We start from the raw sequence: 25567 nt of genomic DNA on the forward strand, positions 1-25567 counted from the left end.
AGAATTGAAGGTTGATTTACCTCACAAATCTTGTCATCACCCTCTAGCGCTTGTGGAGACACCTCTGCAACCGCAATCTCCGAGTCACCGGGGATCTTACCTTAAGTTGAATAAGGGGAGTTTAACTCCCCTTTGTGAGCCCATCGAAGACCTCTCCTTTTGAGACAAGTGCCCACTACCTCGTCCAAGAAGCAACTCCGGTTCACCCTCAAAAAAATGACCTAGTTCAGATCCTCTCTGGTTTAAAAAGCCTTGTGAACCCAAGAGGTTAGTTAATGTGGCTCCGCCCTTTTAATGATCTCCGTGTATGACTTTTTGCCTACTGTTTGATATCCAATTTCCAAAAAATTTGAGCTAATATCATTCTTATCCAGAGACTTGCCAGCTAACTTGCATGGAGTCTCTTCATCCTTGTTAGATGCCTGGACATTAGCCAATGCCTTTTGGCTCGATCTCTTTTTTTTCCACGTGTAACCCAGCCTTCAAAGATGTCAACATCCTTCTTCCTTAGAACTTTTCATCCATAGAGATGCTTCACCATCCAACAGAACCCAAACCTTAAGCCAACAACCACAGATGAGCATCTCTACGCATCTGGAAACTTCTTCGGACTTCAGACCCTTGACCCTTACTTGCTACATGAAGATCTTGGAGATTAAAGGTTGTTAACAGTCCACGCAAGACTTGGATCAATTTTACCAGAGATTCCTCATTCCAATAGTTGAAGGGAAGCCCTACTAACTAAAGCTCGAGAGGATTTTCTAAGATGTTATTCTGATTACAAGACACAAACCAGTTCATGACCCTTACTCTTCCATCTAGAGCTTCCACCGTCTCAACGCTTGGGATCACTACTTCGCAAGCTCCATATAACACAGCCTTTGAGTCATCAAAAGGTCTAACTTTAGCAGTAGCTGTTATATAAATCTCTTCACAACCGCCCCTACGATATTCTCCCAACCTTGGACTCTTTTGGATGAAGTCAGAATCAAATTCTTCTCCCATTCTCCTTCCGCTACATCTAAGAGCAATCTTCAACTTCTAGAGTCACTGCAAACTATGGCTTGAGGTCCTTTCAAACTTTGTTCTTCTTCCTTCGATTTATCTCTATAACTCTGCTTAACATGGATTTCTGAACCACCACGAAGATTTGAGCTTTGTCTTCTATCTACAATCAATAGAAACTCCTGCGAGGTACTTTTGGATGAGCTATCACTCTTTCATTTCTTGCCTCGTATGTGCAAGCAGCTTGGCAAATGTTGGTCATTTCTATTGCTCATTTTTCCCAATCTTTAACAAATGTTGGTCTTTCATCAAACTTGATGCAATTGCAACCCACTAGTACTTTACCCTCAAGAAGAGGAGCAATTTCCTAGGTTTGGTTCTTTATGAGGGCCTCCATCTCTTGGTTCATAGCATTCTTCCACCAAGGGAATTACATTGCATCTGAAACATTATGAGGAATAGAAACAAAGGAGGTAGCAGAAATATAGGCATAATAGGAAGGTGAAAGGGCATCATAAGAAACATAGTGATGGAGTAGGTAGTGCATTTTATTTTTCCTATTTGAACTGCAATGGGAAGGTCAAAGTCAGATTGCCAAATATCATGCTCAATAACAGTAGGAATAGGAAGTTCAGAGTTGCATACAGAATTACCTGGAGGTAGGTCATTAGATTGTTGTGGACATTCAGCCTCAACAGTAACCTTCCTTTTGAGCCTTATGAACCACTGCCGCCAGGACCGCTGCTAAGGAACAAGGGGAGGAGGAAGAACAGGAATATTGTTACTACAAGTGGGAAGGGAGGAAGATGAACCAGGAATGTTTCATAAAGGCAAGAATAGGAAAAAAAAAGAGTCCAATCTTCACTGACACTCCTCCTAAAGAGAAGGACGAGTGGGCTGAAAATAGAAAGTAACCTCAAAGAATGTAGCATTCTTAGATACAAACCATCTGCTAGAGTGGGGATCAAAGCACTTGATAGATTTAGGATCAAGTTTGAGACAAGGACTCATGTCATGAACAAAGTAGCTACAACCAAAGACTCTAAGAGGAAAACAGAAGATGGGATCATTAGGGAAAAGAAGTTGGTGAGGAAATTGAAGGCAAAGGGTTCGTGAAGGAAGTCTGTAATGAGATACACGGTTGCTTCAATTGCATCTCCCCAAAAGCGGGTTGGCACATACATCTATAATAATAGTCCCCTGGCAACTTTAACAACATATCAAATTTTTTTCTCTTTGCTACACCATTCCACCGCAAGTATGGGAACATGAGCTCTGATGAATTGCCCCCTTTTCTTCAAGGAAAAGTCATAGATGCTTTTCAAAAATGGGATGTACCCAGGAGCATTTCAGAAACAATCTGTACTTCCATAGGCGAAGTACAATCTGCACTTCCATAGGCGATAATAAGCTTGGCTAATTGAGACCACTCTAGGAGGTTGATTCCATCAAGGTTTACAATGGTTATCATACCACTAAAGACATCAACATTGCCCAAGAACATTCCGGAAACAATCTGTACTTCCAGGCGAACCCTAGAAGAGTCCAACAATCTGTAGTTCCTAGATTTTACAATCAGAAATGGGATCATGATTTACAATGGTTCAAACATTGAACCATTATCTTCTTGTAAATTGTAAAATCTAGGAAAAATTATAGAAGCATCAAATGAAGATGAGAACCATACCAAAAAATCCCTAAAATCAAGGCACATCAAACTGAACCAATTTCAATAGTTGTCCTCGGTACTTGTACAGAATGTTGATGTCATCTAGTGACAGTCTGATGCCAGCATGTCTTCCTAGGTTTGGGAATCAGGAGTTAACAAAGAATACTCTTCCAAGATCCCTTCCTGATCATCATCATCATCAGAAGAAGAAGAAGAAGAAGAGAAGAAGAACAATTACATTCATGCCCTTAAATGGGTACCCAAATAAAAATATGAAAGAAAGACAATAATGCCCCTGCACACAAGACATATTCTCAATAGATTGCTTAGGATAGCTAGAGGACATGATTCCACCTTGTAGTCATGGATAGATTTTCTAAAATAGCCCATTTCCTCCCATGCCATAAAACCAGTGAAGCTTCAAATTTGGCTAAGCTGTTTTTTGGGAGATTGCAGGCTCCATGGTTTGCCTACAATTGTGTTTGGCAAAGATGTCAGGTTTGTTAGTTATTTTTTAAAAACATTGTGGCAACTATCAGGTACTAAGTGGAAATTCTCAGCTGCTTTTCACCCACAAATCAATAGAGATTTGCTTAAATGTTTAGTATGTGAGCACTTAGGCAATTGGCACTCAGTGATGCCCATTGAAAAGTTTGCTTATAATTATTCAATCGAGGTCAACCACAAAACACTTTTTGAGATTGTCCAAGGCTTTACTCCTTGTATACCTATTAACCTTGTCCCCTTACCTCCAAATGCCCATACTTTAAATTCTACTGATTCTTTTTGTCCAATATATCCATGATTTGCATGCTAGTACAAGACAAAAAAATAAAAATTGCTTTAAGTAATGAAAACAATAGACTTCTTGCAAATGCACATCAAAGAAATCAAGAATTAAAGAGGGAATTATGTCACAGTTTGTGTGCATCCTAAGCGTTATCCAAAGCACTCCTTCAAAAAGGTATACGCCTAAGCCAATGGCCCATTTCACATCATCCAAAAAGTAGGACTTAATGCATATGAACTTAACTTACCTCTGAACATGGGAATTAGTTCAACTTTAAATGTGGAGGATTTGTTTCCTTATCAAGGCACCTTCAAGCCTCCTACTTTATCTGCAAGTGTAGCCACAGCTAGTACTTCCCCTTCAGTATGCATACCCATTTTGCCTCGAGTTCAGTCTTCACGTAACAATCAGATCAAGAGAATTCTCTCAGATTAGATTGTCACCTCCAAACTAGGTGGTTATCAGTGTTACCTTGTCAAATGGAAAGGTCCTTACATCGATGATACTCGGATTTTAGAACAACTTCGATGCGGAGATTCAGATCTTTCGGAGCAGTATTGTTCTATTACTTCTTCTAAGGAAAGTTCTCTTCTATCATAGAGAATTCATAGAGATCATAGACTGGCGTGCCATGCGTGTTCCCTACTTACCTTGGGCATAGATGGCATTAGTTTAGGGTTTATTTTGATTAGTGTAGAATTTGGGTTCATTTGTAAACTTTCTTTTCTTAGGGGGTTATTTGATATTTTTATATTTACCAAGGGCTTGGTTGTAATTTTTAATTTTAGGTTTCTTCCTCAACTTGTCTTCTCCTCTTCCTCTTCTTCATTCTCTTCTAACAGGTTCTGCATCACATGTTCACGAACCAATGTTTTCTCATCTTGCCAAGTCAAATTTCTTGGACACACATTGGATTTTGACTCTAATGTCCCATTTAACATTGGTGAAAGGAGAAGATGTTTGATTCCGATTTGTGGTTAACTTTGGGTTTTGCAGTGGGAATAACTAAATTGAATCAGGGGTTATCTTTATAAGTAAAATTTTATCAGAATAATGCTTTTACATATAGTGAAATCTCTTCATAAAGAGGCACACACAAGAAAATTGTTACCAATCAAAAAAAAAAAGAATCTCCCCACACGTCTATAATCTTTTTTCTCTTTAAATGAAATTTTCTGTTCATTATCAAAAAGAGTCTCTTTAATCTAGCAATTAGTCTAAAAGAATTCAGCAAAAGAAGCTTGAAAACATGCTTTTCTTGAACAGAAGTGAAGATAAAAGAAGCTACTTACCATTTCTCACATCCAACAAAATAAACTTCCTAGTAAGTTCTGAATTTGATGCTCCATGTTTTTTTCTATTTTGCAGTTTTTCCCTCCACTCAGATGGTGCTACTGGGATTGCTCTCATTGAAGGATCAAGCAAAGGAAGGTGAGAAATACCTCCTTCTAACTGCAAAAGAACAAAACACAAATAAGTACATATTTCTTCAGAGTAGAGTGTAAGAAGCATCCATCCAAAAGGGGGAAAAGAAAAATAAGGCCATGTAATCTTGAAACAACAATGGAAAAATAAAGAAAAGAAAAAAGAAAGGATGACCACTAGACAAACAAGCAACATGGGAAAGCTTGGGTACAAATTAAAAGATTTGGACTAATCTGAAAACAACACTTTTATTTTTCAATTAATGCACTTTGGGAGCGAAATTGCCACAAAACACAAGAAAAAGGAAAGTGGAAAATAAGAGCTCTACAGCACTAATCAGAAAGAAAATGCACATAGACCCTGCACATAAACATAGCTTGCCTGTACTAGTGAAGGTTTATACCGCAGTTTCAGCCGTGGAAAAGCATGCCCATTTAAAGCAGGAGAAATCTGAACCAAGATATCAGAGAACCTTTTATCTTCTTTCAGCCAATCAATGTATGCCAAAGCATCTCTTGATGGACCACTATACTGCAAAAGGACAAACTAACAGTTTCTAAGAAAAAGAGAAAAACAAGAGGAATGAAGAATGAAGAGAAAGGGAAAAAGAAACAGCTTGGTCATAAGATTAGACCATCCAAGTTGAACATATCTGAGGTTGATAATAAACTTCAAAATTCAATTTTTAATTGTTCATAAAAGAACCTTTTCTCTCCCAGCAATATATGTTTGTGAAAAGTAGGGGAGTTTTCTGCTTAGTTCTATGTTTCATCTTTTATTTGTTATTAGTTATTCGGCCTTAGTAGGCTGGGCCTATTTTGTATTTTTTTATTTGATTATTATATGTGCAGTCATCTTACTTAGGGCAAAGATGTAAATTCATCTATTTTTATGTTTTTTTATGAATAAGATTTTATTAAACCAGCAAATGAGTTACGGGCAACCCATGGAAACGCACGAGGTGCAACCTTTCCTTTAAAACTATTTACAGAATCATAAGTTCAAAAGAAATTACACAGAAGCCCAAAATAAAGTAGCTCGAGAAACCCCCTATTTTGCAAATGAATCAGCCATTGAGTTTGCTGATCTGCCTACCCACTGAACTCTGGTTGTCATATTCCTTGTTAGCCATTTAACCTTTTTGAGAAGATCTTTATAGCCCCAGATCACGGAGTTTGGATCCTGCAACCAACCCACTATCACCTGGGAGTCCCCTTCAATAATCAGATGCTCTATTCCTAGCTGGTTTGCGAGCTGGATTCTTTGCACAGCAGCAAGTAATTTGGCCCTTATAGAGTCTCCCACACCTGCAGGACCTGAATACAAAGATATAATACTACTCTCAGCACTCCTCCTATACTTGAAGGTCTAGGGTTACCTTGGCTACTCCCATCAAAGTTCAGCTTTATAAACTCCTCCCCAGGTGGCATCCATTCAACCACATATCTGTCATTCCTAGTAGAAGTGTTAGCCACTGCTAACCAGTTTCTCCATAGGTCATCGAAAGAGACTTAGAGTTTTCAGCCACTGAATTGCCCTTGTCAAAATACATTCTTTAACTTCCGAGAAACTCCTTTCTTTTTCACAAAAAAAAATCTGGTGTTCCTTTCTTCCCAAACAGTCCACAACAAAGCTGCTCTTATGCACTTTCACATAATTCTCCCTCTCTTTGTATGCCATACAAAGGTAGACGGACTAAACAGCAAGCTAGTATCAGATGGCAGGTTCCACCTACACTCAAACAACATAAAAATCCAATTCCATAAAACTGCAGCAAAGGAGCAAGAGATCAGTAAGTGGCGACGGTCCTCATTCTGAGTTACAAAGAACACACCAATTAGGGGATAAGCACCATTTTGGTCTCTTTTGCAGGTTTTCCAAGGTATTAATCTTACCATAAAAAACTTCCCAACAAAAAACGGCAATCTTTGGGGGAATGGGTCTAACCCAGAATTCATTAACTAGGAAGTTCTGGGGTGTAGAAGTGGAGTAGAGGGATTTGAAGAAAGAAGAGCAAGTGAAAAAGCATTTCGGGTTAGGGGTCCAAATTCTTGTGTCAAGTTTGAGGGGATCTAAGCAAATAAACTCAAGTGAAGACAACAGTTCTGAAACACTAGCACTTTCATCATCACGTAACCCTCTTCGGAACCCAAAATCCCAGTTTAAGGCCAAAGAAGAAGCTGGGGAGGAAATAAAATTAGAAACCTGCTCTTTCTTATAAAGGGAAAGAAAGTAAAGAGAGGTAAAAAGGTCTTTAAGATGTTGGTTGCCTACCTAAATGTATTCCCAAAAAAGAACATTGTTTCCAGAATTAACATCATACTTGACCAGATTGAGAAAATGGGGAAGGATTTTGTGTATAGCCTTCCAGGGTGTTGCAAGAGTTGCCCATCAAGATACCCCAGCATCCCAATCGTTCTGCGAACAGCCATGAATACTATTCACCACCTTGTGCCACAACCTCTCTCTCTCCAATGGCCATCTCCAAAGCCACTTCCCTAGTAGAGCTTCATTCTTAAGAACTAGGTTACCTAATCCTAATCCCCCTTCTTCCTTACTTCTGTTGACTATCTCCCACCTAATCAGATGATCCTTCTTCTCTTCCCCTAGCTCCCACAAGAAGTCCCCCATCACCGGTATCCTAAACACCGAGAGAAAATAAACCAGAAGACTAGCAAGAGTCATTCTAATCAAGGTCACTCTACCCCCTATCGAAATGTAACTTTTCTTCCAAGAAGCCAACCTCTTTTTGAACTTTTCCACAATTGGATACCAAAACCGACTTTCTATTGGGTTAGATCCTAAAGGAAGACCCAAGTAGATTAAAGGCCAATCAGACATAGAACACTCTAGACAACTTGCTATAGCCTCTGCCTCCCAACCTTCCAAATTGATTCCAACCACACAACTTTTGTTAAAGTTAACTGTCAAATTTGAAGCAAACTCAAAAGATTTAGTAAGATCTTTTAGGTTTCTCACTCTCCCCAAGTCTCCCCCTTCACAAAAAATGACAATATCATCAGCAAACAGAAGATGAATCACCGGGACATTATTCATGCCTATCCTCCACCCACTTATCAGCCCTTCCCTGTCTGCTTTAGAAATCATTCTACTAAGCACATCTACCACAAGTGTAAACAAGAAAGGTGAAAGAGGGTCTCCTTGCTTGAGCCCTCTACATGCTGGAAAAAATCCTCGACCCCTCCATTAACTAGAACTGAAAAATGAGAAGAGGTTGTAAAGAAGATGGTCCGAATGGCCCATAGGCTGTTTATCCTTTTTTTATCTTTTATGTTATTTGTTGTAATGGGCCTTAATCTGGGCTTTATTCTTTCTTATGTTATGTCTTTTTAATTCTCTGCCCAACTAGGGGCTTCTCTGTAAATTACTATAGTTTAACTTAATGAAATAGAATTAAGGGAGTAAGAGAAGAGATCATGTTCGAAAATCTCTCTCTCTGAACCCAAGTTGTTGCCACCTTCATCTTCTTCTTCTCTCCTCTTGAACTCTGATTTCTGCTACTTTCTTTTGAATTTTTGCAACTTTCTAAACAGTCATTTCTTCTCAAAAGGCTGCTTTTCTTCTTGGTATCAGAGCAAGCTCGTTTTTCCCTTTTTTTTCACCTTTTTTTCCCATACACAGTGTGTATGAAGAATTGAATCGTATGAATAGTTAAAGAAACCTATTTCAGCCCAGTTGTTAGTGGTTTCTGGAAAGAAGGGGACTGGTTTTGTCGTCCTCTTGACAGATTCAAGTGTGTTGCCCAAAACCCTAATTTTCTGGAGAAATCTGATTGCGGGCCCCATAGGGAGTTTGACCTAGGCGCTCAATGACTCAAGGCCTTCTCATTCTTCTTCTTGAAGATCGAATCAAATGGATTGGTGTTCTATGAAGTCTACAAGGAGCGGCTGAGTTTTCTCTGTTTCTCCCAGCTTCCAGGTGTGACGCAGGTTATTGGTATGGCTGCATAGAGGTTGGCTCACAACACAATTTTTGTTTTGTCTTCATTTGTTGTTATTCGAAGTAGTTGAAGTCATTTTTGAAGTATTTAAGAAGAAGAACTTCTCAGACTTGGAAAAAAAGCATATTGCTGAATCCAGACAAGTTCTGGGAGCCTCTGTAGACTCTCTACTGGCTGTGACCACAGTCAAGCTGGATGGAACTAATTATCTAACTTGGCCACAATCAGTAAAAATTCATATTTGTAGTAGAGGTAAATGGGGTTTTATCTCCGGAAGCAAAAAGGCTCCTCCGGAAGATGATCCATCATATGAAAAGTGGATGCAAGAAAATTATACTGTTATTGGATGGCTTGTGAACTCAATGCAACCACAGATTAGTCAGCACTATTTGTGAATGAATTCAACAAAGGAAATTTTGGATAGTGTTGCTGAAACATATTCCCAAAAATTAAATGTGGCCAGGGTTTACAAGTTGAGAATTGATGTGAAGAATTTGAGACAGGGGGAGAAACCATTAGTTGCATACTTCTCAACACTGAAGTCTTTATGGCAAGAAATAGATTTGATAGAAGTTGTAGCCTGGGACACCACTAAGGATGCTAAGACCTACAAAAAACTGGTTGAGAGAAACAAGGTGTTTGAGTTCTTGACAGGGCTAAATCCAGAGTACGACATTACAAAGCAAAATATTTTATCTAAGGATAGTGTCTCACTGTCTCAAGCATATGCCTTAGTAAGTAGTGAAGAAAGTAGAAGACTTGTCCAGGTCCAAGGGGCTGGCCTAAATGATTACTTTGCTAATATGGGAGTGAAACCCAAGGGGGTTGCAGGGACTCCAAGTAGCTCAAGGAAGAAAGAGATTATCTGTGAGTGCTAGAAATTGCATCCTGAGCTCCTACCACTTTGGTTTCAGAAGAAGTCTGATAATATAAAAGCAAGGAGTGCCAATGTTGTTGTTGGTCCAGATAGTGACAGATACCAAACTGAAGAGATAACGGCTAGTGAGCAGTTAGCAGCTATGAAGGCAGAATATGAGAAGTTTGGGAGGATGATCAATCACCTAGAGGGTGTGACCTCTTCTTCCAACCCTCCAGGAAATTCAACCTTTTCTGCATTTGCTTGTGGGTGGCTCTTCTATTCTTTGAGCTCTCTTTTGACATATCTGTAGCTCCAGGCTGCCTCTTGCTCATCCCTTAGCAGCCCAATGAGTGTTTTTGAGTCTCCTTCAGCTTCCACTGCCTTCATGTTCATTGCTTTTTCCCTCCTTAAACCTGTAAGTGCTGCTCAAATCTCTGCCCAAATTTAATAAGTGTTCCACCCTTATTAAACAAAGGTCAATTATGTTTTCTCCACTTTGACTTCTGTTTTCAAAAGTTCTTGAGTTCCACTCTCCCCAAACACTCCATAAAACCACCGCTCTTAAATAATGCCATAAAATCCTCCCCTTTTGTCTATATATTAATATGCTAACTTGTGAACAAGTCTAGAACATCAGAAGGGAACTCAAGAAAGAGGTGATTTACACTATCTCCACTCCTCAAGTCCTCAAACAAAGGGTGCCCTCATGAGGTGATATGCGCCAGTTAGTCCACCTTTTGAACATGTTACCGACGTTTAAAATTTTCAAAGTGGCTTCTCAACAAAAAGCTCACCTTAAGAGGTGAGATCCAACCCAAAGAGTAATAGCTCGAAAAAAAAAAAGGTGTAGAAACATCAAGAGACTTGATGGGGAAAAAAAAAGGAAAATTGACCCAGTGTATCAATAATCCAAACTCTTTAGTTATTGCCATAGATATTAAGAAAAACAAGACTGATCACCTCATGACTTTAATGATCCCTCACTCCTCTCCTAAAACCCAAATCCCAAAAAAAGGTATAGAACACCAAGAAGGTTCGCTACCCACAGAGGTTCCAACCAAAATTAGTTTCGTTTCCTGAAATAGCATAATATGTTCACCTCAAAAAGGTAGTGTAGATAGCCTCAATTGCTTTCCATAGGCATCAAGGAATAACTTCTAGAAGATCCAATCAAACTGTATTTTTGTCTCCTCAGCCATTTGCCCAAATGAGCTGCATTTTTGTCTTTACTCCTTCCAATTTGCAGACCTCCATCACCTTTGTCTGACATTTTTTTTATCAATAACAATTTCATTAATTCAACATACGAATAATTACAAAAAGGAAGACAAACTCTCCTATCTTCCAATTACAACTTGAGCCCCCAAGAAAAGAAAAGGGAAAGGAAGAAACAATAAGATTACAACTTAGCCCAAAACATCGAATCCCTTTCCACCCCTTGTTTAGCTAATCCATCAACAAAAGAATTAGCTGATCTTTTAACCCAACTCATCTTAACTTCCATCTCTCGCACCAGCCACTTAAATTTACTCCTCTCATTGCTGTAATTCCATAAGCCACTGTTGTCTTTATTCAGTCACCCTATCACCACCTCCGAGTCCCCTTCAATTATGAGTTTTCTGATATTCATCTCCTTAGCTTTCTAGACTCCTTCCATAACTGCAAAGATCTCAGATCTAAGGGAGTCACCCACTCCAATTGGGCCTGAGAACAAGGCAGAAATAACCTCATTCTCATCCCTAAAAACAACCCCATCCCTGATTGTCCAGGATTCCCCCTACTACTACCATCAAAGTTTAGTTTTAAGAATCCAGCAGGTGGGGGTCCAAGACACTCATTATTGATTTGGTCTGTGTATAGTTTGCAATCTCACCCCACTTCCTCAACATGTCATCCACTGTGTAATCTGTAAACAGCTCTAAGGATTTCAGCCACTGTACAGCCCTTATATGGATTATAGCCCTCAGTCTTCAGCCCCTCTCTCAACTTTCTGAGATCCTGAAATTTCTTTCTTCCCATAATGACCAGCATACTGCAGCCCTCAGTCCTCTCCACAATAGTCCTTCCCCTTTTCATACGCCACCTGAAAAAAGGAGAGAAAAGACTTTGCAAGTCTGATGGAGGGTTCCAACTACACCCAAAGAGGGAAAAAACCCACTCCCAAATTGACTTTGCAAATTGGCAAGACACCAGTAAGTGAAAACCAGTCTCCCCATCAGCTTTGTAAAGAACACACCAGTGAGATGACAAGCAAGTATTGGGTCTCTTCTTTTGGAGCAAATCACCAGTGTTGAATCTTTCCAAATAGGCTTCCCAACAAAAACTACCAACCCTAGGAGGAATTGATCTGCACCAAACCTCATTAACAGAGAAAGGGGGGGTTACAGGATTGGTGGACTGGCTTAAAACTTTGAAGAAAGAAGCACAAGAAAAAGAGCCAGTGGGGGTAGGGGTCCAAATTCTAGAATCCACCTTTAATGGGATCTAAGAAAACATTATCAAGAAGTTCGAAGAGGCTCGAAATACTATCGAGGTCTGAGTCCCTCACAGCCCTTCTTAGACCCAAGTTCCACCCAAGCCCAGAATTAGAAGAGGAAGAGATGATGAAAGAAAAAATTGGCTCATTTTTAAAATCAGATAGGGCATACAAAGAAGGAAACTAGTCCTTTAGAGGGGCATTCCCCACCTAATTTGTTCCCAAAATTTTATGGAGTTACCTGAATTCAAATTATACCTAATAAGAGGGGAGAATACTAGCAACAAATCATGAAATGGCTTTCCAAGGTGAAGTGCTTGTGGTCCTAGCTCTGATTCTAGCATCCCATCCATTTTGCTCCAGCCCATGTATGCTTGCCACTATTCTAACCCATAGCTTCTCCTGCTCCAATGGGAACCTCCACAGCCACTTCCCCAAAAGGGCCATATTCCTTTTTCTAATGTTCCCAAGCCCCAAACCACCACAATTTTTACTCTTGGTCACCACCTCCCAACTTACCCTATGATCCCTCTTCTCCTCTCCCGGCTCCCAAAGGAAATCTCTCATCATCCTCTCCAATTTGCTAGAAACCTTCACTGGGATTTTGAACACTGACAAGAAATAAATGGGTAAGTTTTCTAGCATGGCCTTAATTAGTGTAGTCCTTCCATCAAGAGAAAGGTAATTATTTTTCCAAGAGACAAGTCTCTTTTCAAATCTTTCCACCACCGAGTTCTAGAAGCTCTCTCTCTTAGGGTTATCACCTAATGGCAACCCTAGATAATTCAATGGCCATCCTAAAACTTCACACCCTAGCACTTCTACACTCTCCCTAATCTCTCCCTCCTCCATATTCAAACCCACTATACAACTTTTCCCAAAGTTCACCTTCAAGTTTGACATTTATTCAAAGAGTTGTATTACCAGCTTCATGTTTCTGATGAAACTCACATTACTTCCTTCACAGAACAGAATCGTATCATCAGCAAACTATAAGTGGGTGAGGGGGGTTTCTCCCTTCCAACTCTCCAACCTCTAATGAAGCCCCTAGAGTCTGCTCTGTGAATCAATTTCCCCAGAACATCAGCAATTAGTATGAACAAGAAAGGAGACAGGGGGTCTCCTTGTCTTATACCCCTAATGGCTGGAAAGAACCTTTATCTGAGATACCCTCTTCCAAATTAGCAAATGGTCCTTTTTGCTCACCCTCTAATGATGTTTTCAATGCTCTTGACCACTCTCACAAGGGCTCTAAAAATCAATTTATAGAGCCCAGCATTGCCTAATCAGAATGTTGTTTGGGATGCAAAAAGTGTATGAGAAGACTATGTGGAATAGCCTAGGGTTTTATATCTCATTCTCTTTACATTGCTGCTTTTAATTTTACCTTTTCCTCTATTGAAAGTAACAAACTAATTACTTGATCTTGTCATCAATCAAAATATAATAGTTGGAATATTTCATTTCTTATTCTGATCTATAATTGAGCCTAAATACACATTAAAAATGCATTTCTAGGGAACCAATTTTAAGCATCTTTTCACAACATCTGAGAGAGAGAGAGAGCAGCAGAAGCAGCACCGCAAATAACAAGTTTAAAGACCTTAAAACCAACTAATATAGAATTTATAGTGGAATGGCCATACCTGTGCATTGATCCCTTGCTCATTCAAATATACCCGACCATGAATATCAAGACCCTGACAAAATTAGATGACAAAGATAAAATAAGGGGCATAACTTGCTTTCTTTATGAAACATTCACAAGAAAAGGACATTTATTTCCAGCCTACATGGAGGCAGCACAGGAAGGATAAATACACATATAATAACAGGTTCGACAATGTGTGCTTATAGAGATCCATAACATTGTAACCAAGTTTTCAACTAGCCAACCAACTAGGAATTTTAAGGACCATAGCCAACTACACAACCAGTTGGGCAATGCACATTAGTTAGTCACTCTGGCATAACTAATTATGAACTTAAATCAAAGTCATGAAGTGGCCACTTCGTCCAATTAGTTTCTTTACACCATTTATGTTTGTTTTACTGCAGATAGAGAGGCCACTTTTTGTTTCCTTATACCATATCTACAGATAGACATGCAAAAGGTATCAGACCAAGTATGTGAGAGAGTCCAAAAGAAATTAGAGAAAAATAAATAAAGATTTATTATGAGGATTTCAGGGTCTTTTTCTCTTCCTAAAATGGTAGCAATGGGCTAGTGAAGGCACTGCCCTGATCCAAGAGAGGCAGAACAGAAAATCTGACCTTTCAATTCAACTATTCATCACCTAGACACCATCCAGTACATGCTTTGCCTAGGAAAGATAAAATGATGATGCACTTTGAAATCTGAACCACACTTATTTGACGTGAGAACTAGTTTAAATTCCATAAACTTCCATGTATATCTGTACATTCGGTTAATAAAATCTTCTTGGTTGTTACTGATCAAAAAAAGTACTTCAAATTCCATGATGCATCATTAGAAACTCCATATCCTTGATTGCATACAGTTCATCAGTAAACCACTAATCAATTCTAATCATCCAATGCCCTACTGTTTGGATTGACCATACCATAAACAATGCATTCATAAAATGATTTTAACCATATGACAAACAGTTTTTGCAGTCACCAGCATTTTGGTACTCTTTCCAATTGCTCACAGCCAAAAAAAATCACTTAAATAAAAAGATCATATGAAAATAAATTTGTTATTCATTATGCTTTTATTGGAACTCATGTCTTCTACCAAGAGCTTTGACCTATAGAAAACCCAAGATGCAGCCTATGAAAAAAGAGCATACAAGGAAGGTGATACAAGGAAGGTGACCAGAGGCCACCAAGAAAGAAGAAAAATCTTACAATCACCGAAAAACAAATTCCAAACCCACAACAACACAACCATAACTAAAGAACAAAACAACCAAATCCCAAACAAAGAACCCAAAAAAAACAAAAAGAAATCTGAAAACACATAACTTTAAACCCTTCCAGAGAATAGACCCAACAACAAAAATGCTTAACTCCAGCTTAAAACAACACAATCTTTACTCCACTAGTCATCAACTTTAGTAGCAAGCCCATAATCTTCTTTGTGTCTCTGGCATACCTTCAACTTTCTTTACCTTCTTACTAGGACCTACACCAAATAAACCCCTTTTCAATTAAGCAAAAACTTTCAACACACTTCTGTTATTTATCAAAAAAAAAACTTTCAACACCTGCACAGTTCATCATCATCACAATGATCATCATCCATGGCTTATTCCAGCTATATGGGGTCAGCTATATGAATCCTGTTTCACCAATCCATTTCATTTAAAGCCATATCCACGTTGCTTTGGTAGGTCACTTACAGGGACCATCCTAGCTCAGGATGCATATTCATCAGGGTTTGGCAACTGCCAACTTGACGCAACCCTCCTCCTTTATCCAGGCTTGGGACCAGCAGTGTAGGACAAGCTCACATTGGCAGAGTTACCTGCACAGTTCAATGGTTTTATTTTTATACTTCTAAACCATCTAATTGCATTAGGAATCTGTTCAACAATCTTTAAATCCTTTTATTTTGCAGCCTCTTTCCTTCCTCAAGACCAGTATCCCCTAATCACCTTGCAATTCATGACTTCTCAAGATACCTTGAGACTCCTCTTCCTCGAAATTATCACCACCTACCTCCTTTACCACTTTAATTTTCTCTATTGGAAATTTTTCTTCCAACTCCTTAGAAGTCTTTTTCTTGTGAATTCCCCCTCCCCCCTCCAAAGAAAAAACAAGCCCAAAGATTCACTCACCTCCATCTCTGCTTTCACCAATGTCTCCACATCAATTCATCTTTAAATGTCATGAGTTTCATCAATAACAGCCTTCCTCCTCATCCGAGTCACTATCTTTACTAGTTTCATAAACACTCTCACCTCTATCATTTAACGGTTTAGTTCTATACATCCTTTTCATCAATAACAGCCACGTAAGACCAATATATTAATAGCAGTATTTGTAACACAAGTGTTTCTAGTATCAAACTACCAAAATAGACAGACCATGTAAGACCAATATACAAATGCACAGGTCAATTTTATGATTCTTGTTGCCTTTTCAAATATTTTCACTTTACCTTTACTGTTAATGATGTTCTTATTACATCTTTTAGTAACCAAGCAAGTATATTTTGCTCTTAGTAACTTAATCCTCCACCGCCAAAAACATAAGAATAAAAAAATGATAAAAAGTAAGAATAAAAAGATAACCAAAACCTCGTACTACAGTTGAAACTCCTACTCCTAAAACTGTAAATTCGTAATTTTTGGAGTGAAAAAAGGAACCTGTCTCAAATGATTCAGGAGCATAGTTTGTGTTTCCAAACTCAATTCGGAGGTGCTGTGCATGTATTAATTAGCTAGTCCTCCTATGCACCAGAACACGAAAATGTCTTCCTTTTTAGGCTCAGAACGAAAACTATCCTATTAATTAACATATAATCATGCACTCGAGAGAGTTTCAGGTCCATTTGGTAATGCAAAAATTGGCCAGGAATGTCAAACTTTCGAATGAAATGTAATTTTCTCACATTTAGAAATTAGAATAAAGAAAGTGGTACAAGTTTCTGAAAATTCTTGTTTCTAGCACCTATTCGGCGATCAACTTAATTCCAGTACTTACATAGCTCCGAAGGTAATTCCGGTACTGATTTTTTTCTTTTTATGCAACAATGTTATTTAGATGATTGGATAGAACATTATAACCCAAACGATGCGTTATGGTAGTACAATACACAATCAAAACTACGAAGTGCAAAGACGAGGGAAAGTGGGATAAGTGGAATTAAACCTGTATGAAGGAGAGGTGTTTTGCAACTTCGTCCTCTGGATGTTTGATAAAGACAAAATGATAGAAATTTACAACTATAAAGTCATCATCCGAAGCTTTAATTCCACCGAAATTGGAAGAAAATGCAGACCCACGTCGGAAATCTTGCCTCTTATCCTTCTCCGAAAGTGCAATTGAAAAAAATCTTTTGAAACCGAGAGAAATACATAAGACTGGCGAATCGAAATTTTCGCCATGCCTGAACTCTAAAGAAGCTTTGTTTCTTCTTAGAATCAGATTGGTCGTTGGAAACGGAAATGGGATGGAACATCGCAACCGGAGAGAAGCATGAGCAGCTGATGGCACTGTGCACGCTCTCATCCTTTTTCCCCTTATCTGTTTACGTTTGCTCCGTGTCCCTTCCCAAAGCTAATAAAACAATAAAACCACTTTCATTGTTTGAAAGAAGTCTAAAATCGCGCGCTAAGTTTAATAACAAAATATCAATAAATAATATATAAATACACAAAAAATATATATTTTAACGACATATAAAAAAAGGAAGCATGTTATAATTAATAAAGTAGCTTGCATAAATTTAATACAATTTTACATCAATCAAAATCTAATAGATATATTAAAGATTTTTATCAAATATTATATACACAAAGTTAACATTATCTACTTTCTAATAAAGTCTAAGGCATGAAACATATACAACTATTATATTTGAATTATTATATCAATTATTATCTATTTTACTATTTTAATTTGTAACTTTAAAAATTTAATTTTCAAATGTTTGGTAAATAATACTTTTATTTTTGTAAACAATAAATATGTTACTATGAAATATAAATTAAAATAATAATTAATAATTTATAAAAATATACAATCTTAACTTAATGTATATCATATTTATTAAAGTTTTTAATACATGTAAAATATGAAAATTCATACTTTTTAATAGTAAAAATTTATTATATTATTGTTTTTTTATTTTTATAAATTTTCTTAAATAAAAAATCAATTTTTTGTTATAAGTATATATTAGTGGATTTGATAGATTCAATTTATATTATAATCTCAAATATTTTGTAAATAATATTTTTATTTTGTAAATAATAAATACCTTATTAATTAAAGCAAATTAAAATACTAATTAATAATTTATAAAAATTTTAAGAAACATTTCATTTGCAAATTTATTAATTTTAAGTACTAAAATAATATTCTATTATTAATATTTTTATTTGTATAAACTTCTTTAGATTAAAAGTCATTTTTTTATGTAAATGTAGATTTGATAAATTATTTATTCAATTAATTTTTTAAATACTATTTTTAAAAATTATTCTTTTTAATCTTAGTCAGGATTGTTGAAACATATGTTATCTATTTGGATTGCATGTGAACATTAAAGTTAATGAAAGTTATTTTTCACTAGTAATTAAGCACTGTGTTTCACTTGTAGTAAATGTGCATGTGCATTGCATATTGAAATTTTAAATTGTAATAATATTACATTAAAATAACAACTATTAATATTATAATTACTATTATTAATTTTATTCCATTTCTGTCATAAATAAAAATATTTTTTATTTTAACAATTACTTTTATTTAATATGATGAATCTATAATATTACAAATATTCCCAAATGTTTTTGATGAAATTTTGTACTTTTTCTTTTTTTTTTTTGTTCTATCTTTTTTTAAAATATTTATTATTCAATTATGACATTATGAGTTTCTTTGGAAAGTTTGATCATTGACCAACCATTCTAGATAAGAAAATAGCTTTGTTTCTAATCAATTTTAAATTATATATTTCATTTGCATTATATAAATATTTTTTTTAATTATCACACAGAATTTTTGTTTGACATAATTAATATATTATATTTTATATATTATTTTGATTACTTATACTTTTTATTTTTTCTAGATTTATTATTTAACTATCATATCATCAATTAATTCATTTGACCCAAACCACTAATCAACTCCCCAAAAGAAAAATAGTTTGATTTCTTGGTTGATATTAAATTGTGTATTACATCTATCATTATTGATAAAATTATTTTTTTATATATAATTCTTATTTTTTGTTCAATATAATGAATGTATAATATTAAAGATGTGCCCAATACTTTATTTTTTATAAATATATAACATTAGATATGTGCCCAAATTTTTCTCTATTTTTTTATCAGTGCGATTCTTTATATTTTCTATTTTTAAAAAGTTTATTATTTGACTGTGACATCATTTCATTCCTAGGTTGATTTTAAATTTGGTATCATATTTTCATCATTAATAAAAATAATTTTTACATTTCATACATATTTTTGTTTAGTATAACGAATATACAATATTAGAGGTATTCCCAATTCCTTTTTTTTTTGTATTATGTGATTTATTTATTTTAATTTTTTATTATTTATTTATGACATTATTTTTTAACCCATTTGACCCCAAATGGTTGAATTGCTTACCCACCACCTAGAGGGAAGAAATAGGTTTTATTTTCAAATTACATTTTAAAATATTTATTTTTATACTATCAAAATTAATGTTGTGGATTTAACTAGTCGAATTTAATGATGAGAAAAATACATCTTAAATATAGGATTTAATGAGAGAATATACCTTAAATATGAGATTTAATGAGATAGAATAGGAAAATGGTTTTATTTCCAATTGGTTTTAAATTTTACATTCCATTTCCATCATTAAGGAAAGTATTTCTTATTTATCATACTTATTATTATTTAATATGCCAAATATATGATGTTAAGAATGTTTCCAGTTTTTTTCTAATTTTATTATTTAATTGTGACAACATGGATTGGCCCATTTGACCAAAATGGTTTAATTTCGTACCACCACTAGATGAAAACACTATTTCTATTTTTTTTCCAGATAAATTCTAAAAGTATTAGTTTTTATGTTATTGGAATTATTAATTTATTATGTATGGACTTAATTAATATAATTTAATAATGAGAAGAAACAAAAATGTCTTAAATATATGATTCAATGAAGGTGTATACAAGTTAATACCTTAAATGTTGGATTTAATGAGAGTGAATTGGATATCTTAAAACTACCTCTAATCAACTCATTTAATATCAATAACCAATTACCTTATTTGCCCTCATTTTTATCAATTATTTTGAGTATGGAGGGGTAAATTTTGTCCTTAGCAAACTCCAAAAATATTATTGAGGATTTTCGTGTTTTCTAAAGTAATATAGATTCGGCATCATAAAATAAAATGTGGCTTAGACATTTAGTGGTTTAAGGATGCATTTAAGTCTTGGTTTGGAAACCTAGTTCCAAATCTCACTAGTTTCACTTTTTTTCAATAAACACAAATCGTTGTTTCTATGTGTATTGGGTTGGCCTGATAACACGACTTAGTGGGTACACCATAAGTCATAGTGTATATTGTACTAGTGTAACTTGATTCCAATATCAAGAATCAAGAGTTCTTTACTTCTTGAGAGGCTTTGGAATGGGAATCCCATTCCCAAAGGCCCTAAAATTGCCATTCTCCCAATCCACTAAGAATGGAATTGAAATTTTAACAAACAACTAGAATCATAATTGGTCATTCTCAATTCCAAGCACCTCCTTTCATAATCAAATGGGCCCTTATGTTCTAAGTTAGGTGTCATGCGTTTGGTTGGAATAGCTAAACACATGGGAAATTACCTTTGCATTGTTTGTTTACTAAGAAAGTTTTGAATAAAAATAATGAAATATCCTATTATTGGTTTGAAATTGAATTTGCTCCTCACAAAGCGTGCCTGCACCAATCTCACACCGCATCACAATCATGCATGGAGAACATTGGAGTTCAGATTAGCTAAACACTTCACAACATTAAGCAAGTTGTGGGACCAATTACACATCTCCACCTCAACATTGCATGCTGACGACCTTCCCATGTGCGGAAACTCCAACAATGAGATTGAGACTAATTACAAATTTTGCTTTTAAAATTTTATTTGTCTTGAAAATTAATTTTCATATCTTCATAAATGGTAACCCTAACCCCTCTTTTTTCCCTTTCTATTCTCCCTCTTCAACGTCACCACTTGCCTCCCCCTCCTGCCAATCACTGTTAATGGTTCTACAGCCTCCACCACCCTCACTCTTTCTCATATATTTTTATAAAATTCATTAGCTTTGAACCTTGCATGGGAAGTTGACAAATGATAGTTTCAATTGTTGAATGGCTTCTTGTAAAATTCTTTGGAGCAATGAAAAACATCGTAGCCACGAAGAGCTTGAACAAAAGCTCACCAGATAATCAGCCTTGTAACGGTCTCTTACACCTAACCTTCCAGCCCATAATCATTAAAACACTACCCATAGGAAATGACATCTTCCCTAACTATAAAATGTAGCATCACACTATCTGCTTGGTGGATCCCAAAATTAAAACCTTTTGCAAACCTTTTTTCATAAAATAGTAACACAGCATATAAATACATTTTGCAAATTAGATTTCAAACAAGTTGAAATCCACTATCGGCAATTCAAGTTTCCATCAGAGAGAGTTTAAACCCTGTTATCCACGATAAAGGGGTCGATCCTATCACTATGATCACCCACTCAAGTAATTTCCCAAACTTCCTTGACATGCCAAGATATTTGACCCTTGATCTCACTGGTTGGCACATCAAAGATAGTCCAATCCAAAACCTAGTGCAATATCATAATCAAGTTTGGGGTTAACTGCAACTTTCTAGTTTTGTCCATACATTTCTAAGGTCCAAGGCATAACTAGAAATTGGTTCGGGTTCAATGTTTTTTTAAACATCCACTGGCTATGCTTGGGATCTAACCCTAGAAACTGAAGCAAGCAACTCCACCAATTCAACAACACGCCAACTAGTAGGTCTAGGATCCCTTGTCAAAGTTTAGTGGGGCTAAAATCCAACACATTTCTAAACTCAAGCACACCAATTTAAATAGATTAAAGCATACATAAAACATTGTGGTTAGTTCAATCACCAACATACATAGTATACTAAAACTCACATCTAGACAGGCTCCAAACACATCAGATATTACAACCTACCATATGAAAACAATTAGGAGAAAAAACCACAATAGGATCAACAGTTCATTATCTCTTATATTCAAACAGTATTTATTCTTCGAGGAAAAAAAACAACAGAATGAACAACAAGATTATTGGCAACATTATATGAGTAAGAAGAGAATGAGCAATTTAAACAACTAGTCTCTTTTTCTAAATAGCTAAACAAACATCCTTTCAAAAAATAGTCATACAACATTCACAATAGAAGGATAATCTATGATAGGTTAGAGAAGATTTTTAGGATTCTACATAAACTGATTCAACGTTGACCTCATTACTAGTTCTGGCATCCACCCAAACCCCTGTCATTCCATAGCAAACGTAGAAGAGAATCATTAGAAACAAAGGAAACGAATGAAATAAGATTTAGTTAGAACGTGACTTACTTGGATAAGATTTTAACTCAGACTGAAACAATGTGGCAGGGGATCTAGAGTAAACCTTTGTCTTGAATAGTTTCCTTAGAACAGCAGTGGCGTTAAAGGGATATCACTAGGAGATCGACAAGGTGAAGCAAGTTTCTGAGTGTGTGTTCCACATGAAATCGAGATGAAGGTAGTCTTAAATGAGGACCCCTAGAGTCATTCTACTTCACCAATCCAAAATCCTGAGAATAGGGGATCTGTGAGTTTGCTGAACCAGAGCTAGATTGGTGACAATATAGGGTGGGAAGTATTAGGATGGTCGGAATGTGGATGGGAGAATGGGAAGATGACGATTCGGTGGTAGAATTGCCACTACAACCTGTCAGCAATGATCGGAGTGGTTTGTTGCCACTGTTGTGTTCATCATCTCTAGCTAGTTTGGTGGTGACAGAGTAGTGGAAATGGAGGAGAAGAAGAAGAAGAAGAGGTAAACGATATAACTGTGGATTGAAACTTGATTTGCTGGTGTTTTGGTGTGTCTAGGGCTTGATTATATGGTATGATTGGCTTGAATGTGTTTAGATCAAGGGGATCTGGGTTATAGGTATTTTAGGCTAATGAGAATGGTCAAAATGGAATCTTCATTCAATGAGTAGACAGAGGAATTTTGAGTTGAGATTTGCTAGGTAGGTATTTTAGAAGATATTGAGTCTGATGGTGGTGTCTAATATGAGGATTGAGGTATAGATAGTGGTTAATTAGGGTCATCGGGTTGGTATCGACTATCGAGTAAATTTAACAATAAATTTGAGGGCTCTTGGGGTGAAGTTTGGGTTCTTTGGGTTTTTATGTGCTTTGAAGTGATTGAAAGGGTCCGATTGGGTGGTTAAGGTAAATTGGAGGTTCAAGTGATAGACCAAGCAAAAATTGAGTGTTGACAACTGCCCATCCTTGTTATGAGGTAAGAAACTATGAAACAACAAAGTCCTAAAAAGCACATAGATTTTTGTGAAGGGTAGGCTTGGAAGAGGGGTGAGACAAGGAAGGAGGATTAAGACGAAGAAGATGAGTTCCCGTGCAACTTCGTTCCATCATGTACAAGCCATTTTATTCTTGACAAAGTGACCCCTCCTAGGTATCAAGAACCTTTAGAATTAGGGCATATTTGTTGTAAAAGAAATAAAACAACAAAGAAAGTAACTCATCATGCGAAAACCAATTACTTTTGGCAAAATGACCCCTCCTTGGTATCAAAAACCTTACAGAATTAAGGCGCATTTGTCGTAAAGGAAATCATTAAAACCAAGCATAACACAGCATTGGAAGCAACATGAAACAAGATTTTTAAGCTTATCGCAAAACACAATCACAAACACAAATGCAGAAGTTCTTTAGAAAACATTTTTAAAACTTGACAGAGGTCCTGTGGTCAGCATAGCATAGCTGCTCATTTGGCATGCAAGACACATCCTTCAATGCTAAAGCAGTCTATGCTTGAAAACATTGAAAAAACACTCGATAAATCTAATAATGGTGCAAAGTGTAATTCTTTCAAGTGCATAACAACATTCATTGAGATAGTAATGTACGATTAATATAATTCCTCAACTTAGTAATCTCACTTACTCTCCTTGGGGGAATGATGGGTAATCTGCAAATTCTAGACATGTTGCCACATTCATGGAGAAAGGTGGTGAACTTGCTATCAAGCTTCCATTGTCATCATTTCCTACCTTAAAGTGACCCTTCCTAAGTATTGTTTATTGTAGAAGAAAACCAAATCAAAAGAAATTCAAAGAGTGTAAATTGTTTATTTATTTTTTTTTTAGAAAAACAGGGTACACATGTCACCAAAAGAATCGTTGTAGAAACAACTCATAATGTAAAAACCACATTTTTGAAAAGAAATTACCTCTCCTAGGTAGAAACCTTACAAAATTAGGGTATATTTGAAAATTGTTTACTTTTTTGGAAAATGACCCCTCCTAGGTAAAAACGTTACATAATTAGGGAATATTTGTGAAAACGACCCCTCCTAGGTAAAAAAACATACGGAATTGAGATTGGCTTCCATCAGGGCCAACTTGTGCCCACACCGTTCTAACAACCTTTTCCAACCTTCCATTGGGAATATCTCTTCATGAAAGTATGTAGATATTCTCAATGCAAGGCAATAAAGGCTGCTCAAATGGGCTTTGCCCTGACTGAAGCCAAACTCTACAGAATCAGGGGGTATATTTATGAAAATGACCCATCTCGAATGGGCTTTTCCAATCAGGGTTTATTATTTTTTGTTTTGACTTTTAATTTGATTTTTTATTTTTTGGGAATTTTGATTATTTTATATATTATTATATTATATTTTTTTCTATTTTCTATTTTCCATTTTCATTCTATTTTCTCTTTTTTCCATTTTTTGGGTTTTTAATTTTTTATTTTTTATTTTCTTGTATGTGTAATTATGCTTATTTAAACTTCCCTACCATTTTTATTTCAATTGTTTTTTCTTCTTTGTTTTTAATTTTATGTTTTTTTACTTTATATATTTTTTATTTTTTGTACTCTTGATTTATTTATTTATTTTTTATTTTTTTATTTTATGCTATTATTTGATGTGGTTCCCACAAGGGGCATGCAAGCAAGCAAATCTGAGGTGGCTGACACCTTAACTGACTAGGCTGACACGTGAAGTGTGATGCATGAGGTTGGAGTGTGACACTTAGATCCATAGCTGAGGTCACTAGTCTATAAACCTTCACCCACACGGGCTTCTCTGGTTGTCGTTGCTGCCAACAGGGCAGTGCTGTGGCATTGGATAATGGGTACCAGTGCTGAAAACCTTTCCAGGAGCATTGGTACCAAACATAAAAAGTTGTTGCTCTAGGAAATGTCCTACCTGGTAGCAACGATTCCAAATCAAAAATAAAGGCACCGTTTCAGAAAAACGGTGTTGCAACTGCAGCATCGATGCCAAACATATACTTAGTAACCATTGAAAAATGATGGAATAACTCAAATGTGAAAAAAAAGCAAAAAAAAAAAAGAAACTAAATTGTGAATGTATATATACATCAATT

The 25567-nt window shown here is 36.1% G+C and overlaps 1 protein-coding gene across 3 annotated transcripts in view; it reads right to left on the reverse strand.

The window, feature by feature from the left end:
- LOC148855674 (Rhodanese/Cell cycle control phosphatase superfamily protein) overlaps positions 1-17482 on the reverse strand; it is a 52314-nt gene extending 34832 nt beyond the window's left edge. For 2 of the 3 annotated variants that reach the window (XM_088942002.1, XM_088942004.1), the window contains exons 1-4: positions 17028-17467; positions 13832-13885; positions 5271-5420; positions 4757-4916 (exon numbers count right to left, since the gene is read on the reverse strand). In XM_088942002.1, the coding sequence (XP_088798128.1) occupies positions 4757-4916; positions 5271-5420; positions 13832-13885; positions 17028-17387 (724 nt within the window). In that variant the 5' untranslated portion in view covers positions 17388-17467. Of the gene's footprint in view, positions 1-4756; positions 4917-5270; positions 5421-13831; positions 13886-17027 lie in introns of all 3 variants that reach the window. The other variant, XM_088942003.1, reaches the window with a different exon arrangement.
- Between the last annotated feature and the right edge of the window lie 8085 nt (positions 17483-25567).

This window comes from Nelumbo lutea, chromosome 4, assembly GCF_056320005.1.
Source record: "Nelumbo lutea isolate HS-2025 chromosome 4, American lotus-T2T, whole genome shotgun sequence".
In the NCBI taxonomy this organism is placed as follows: domain Eukaryota; kingdom Viridiplantae; phylum Streptophyta; class Magnoliopsida; order Proteales; family Nelumbonaceae; genus Nelumbo; species Nelumbo lutea.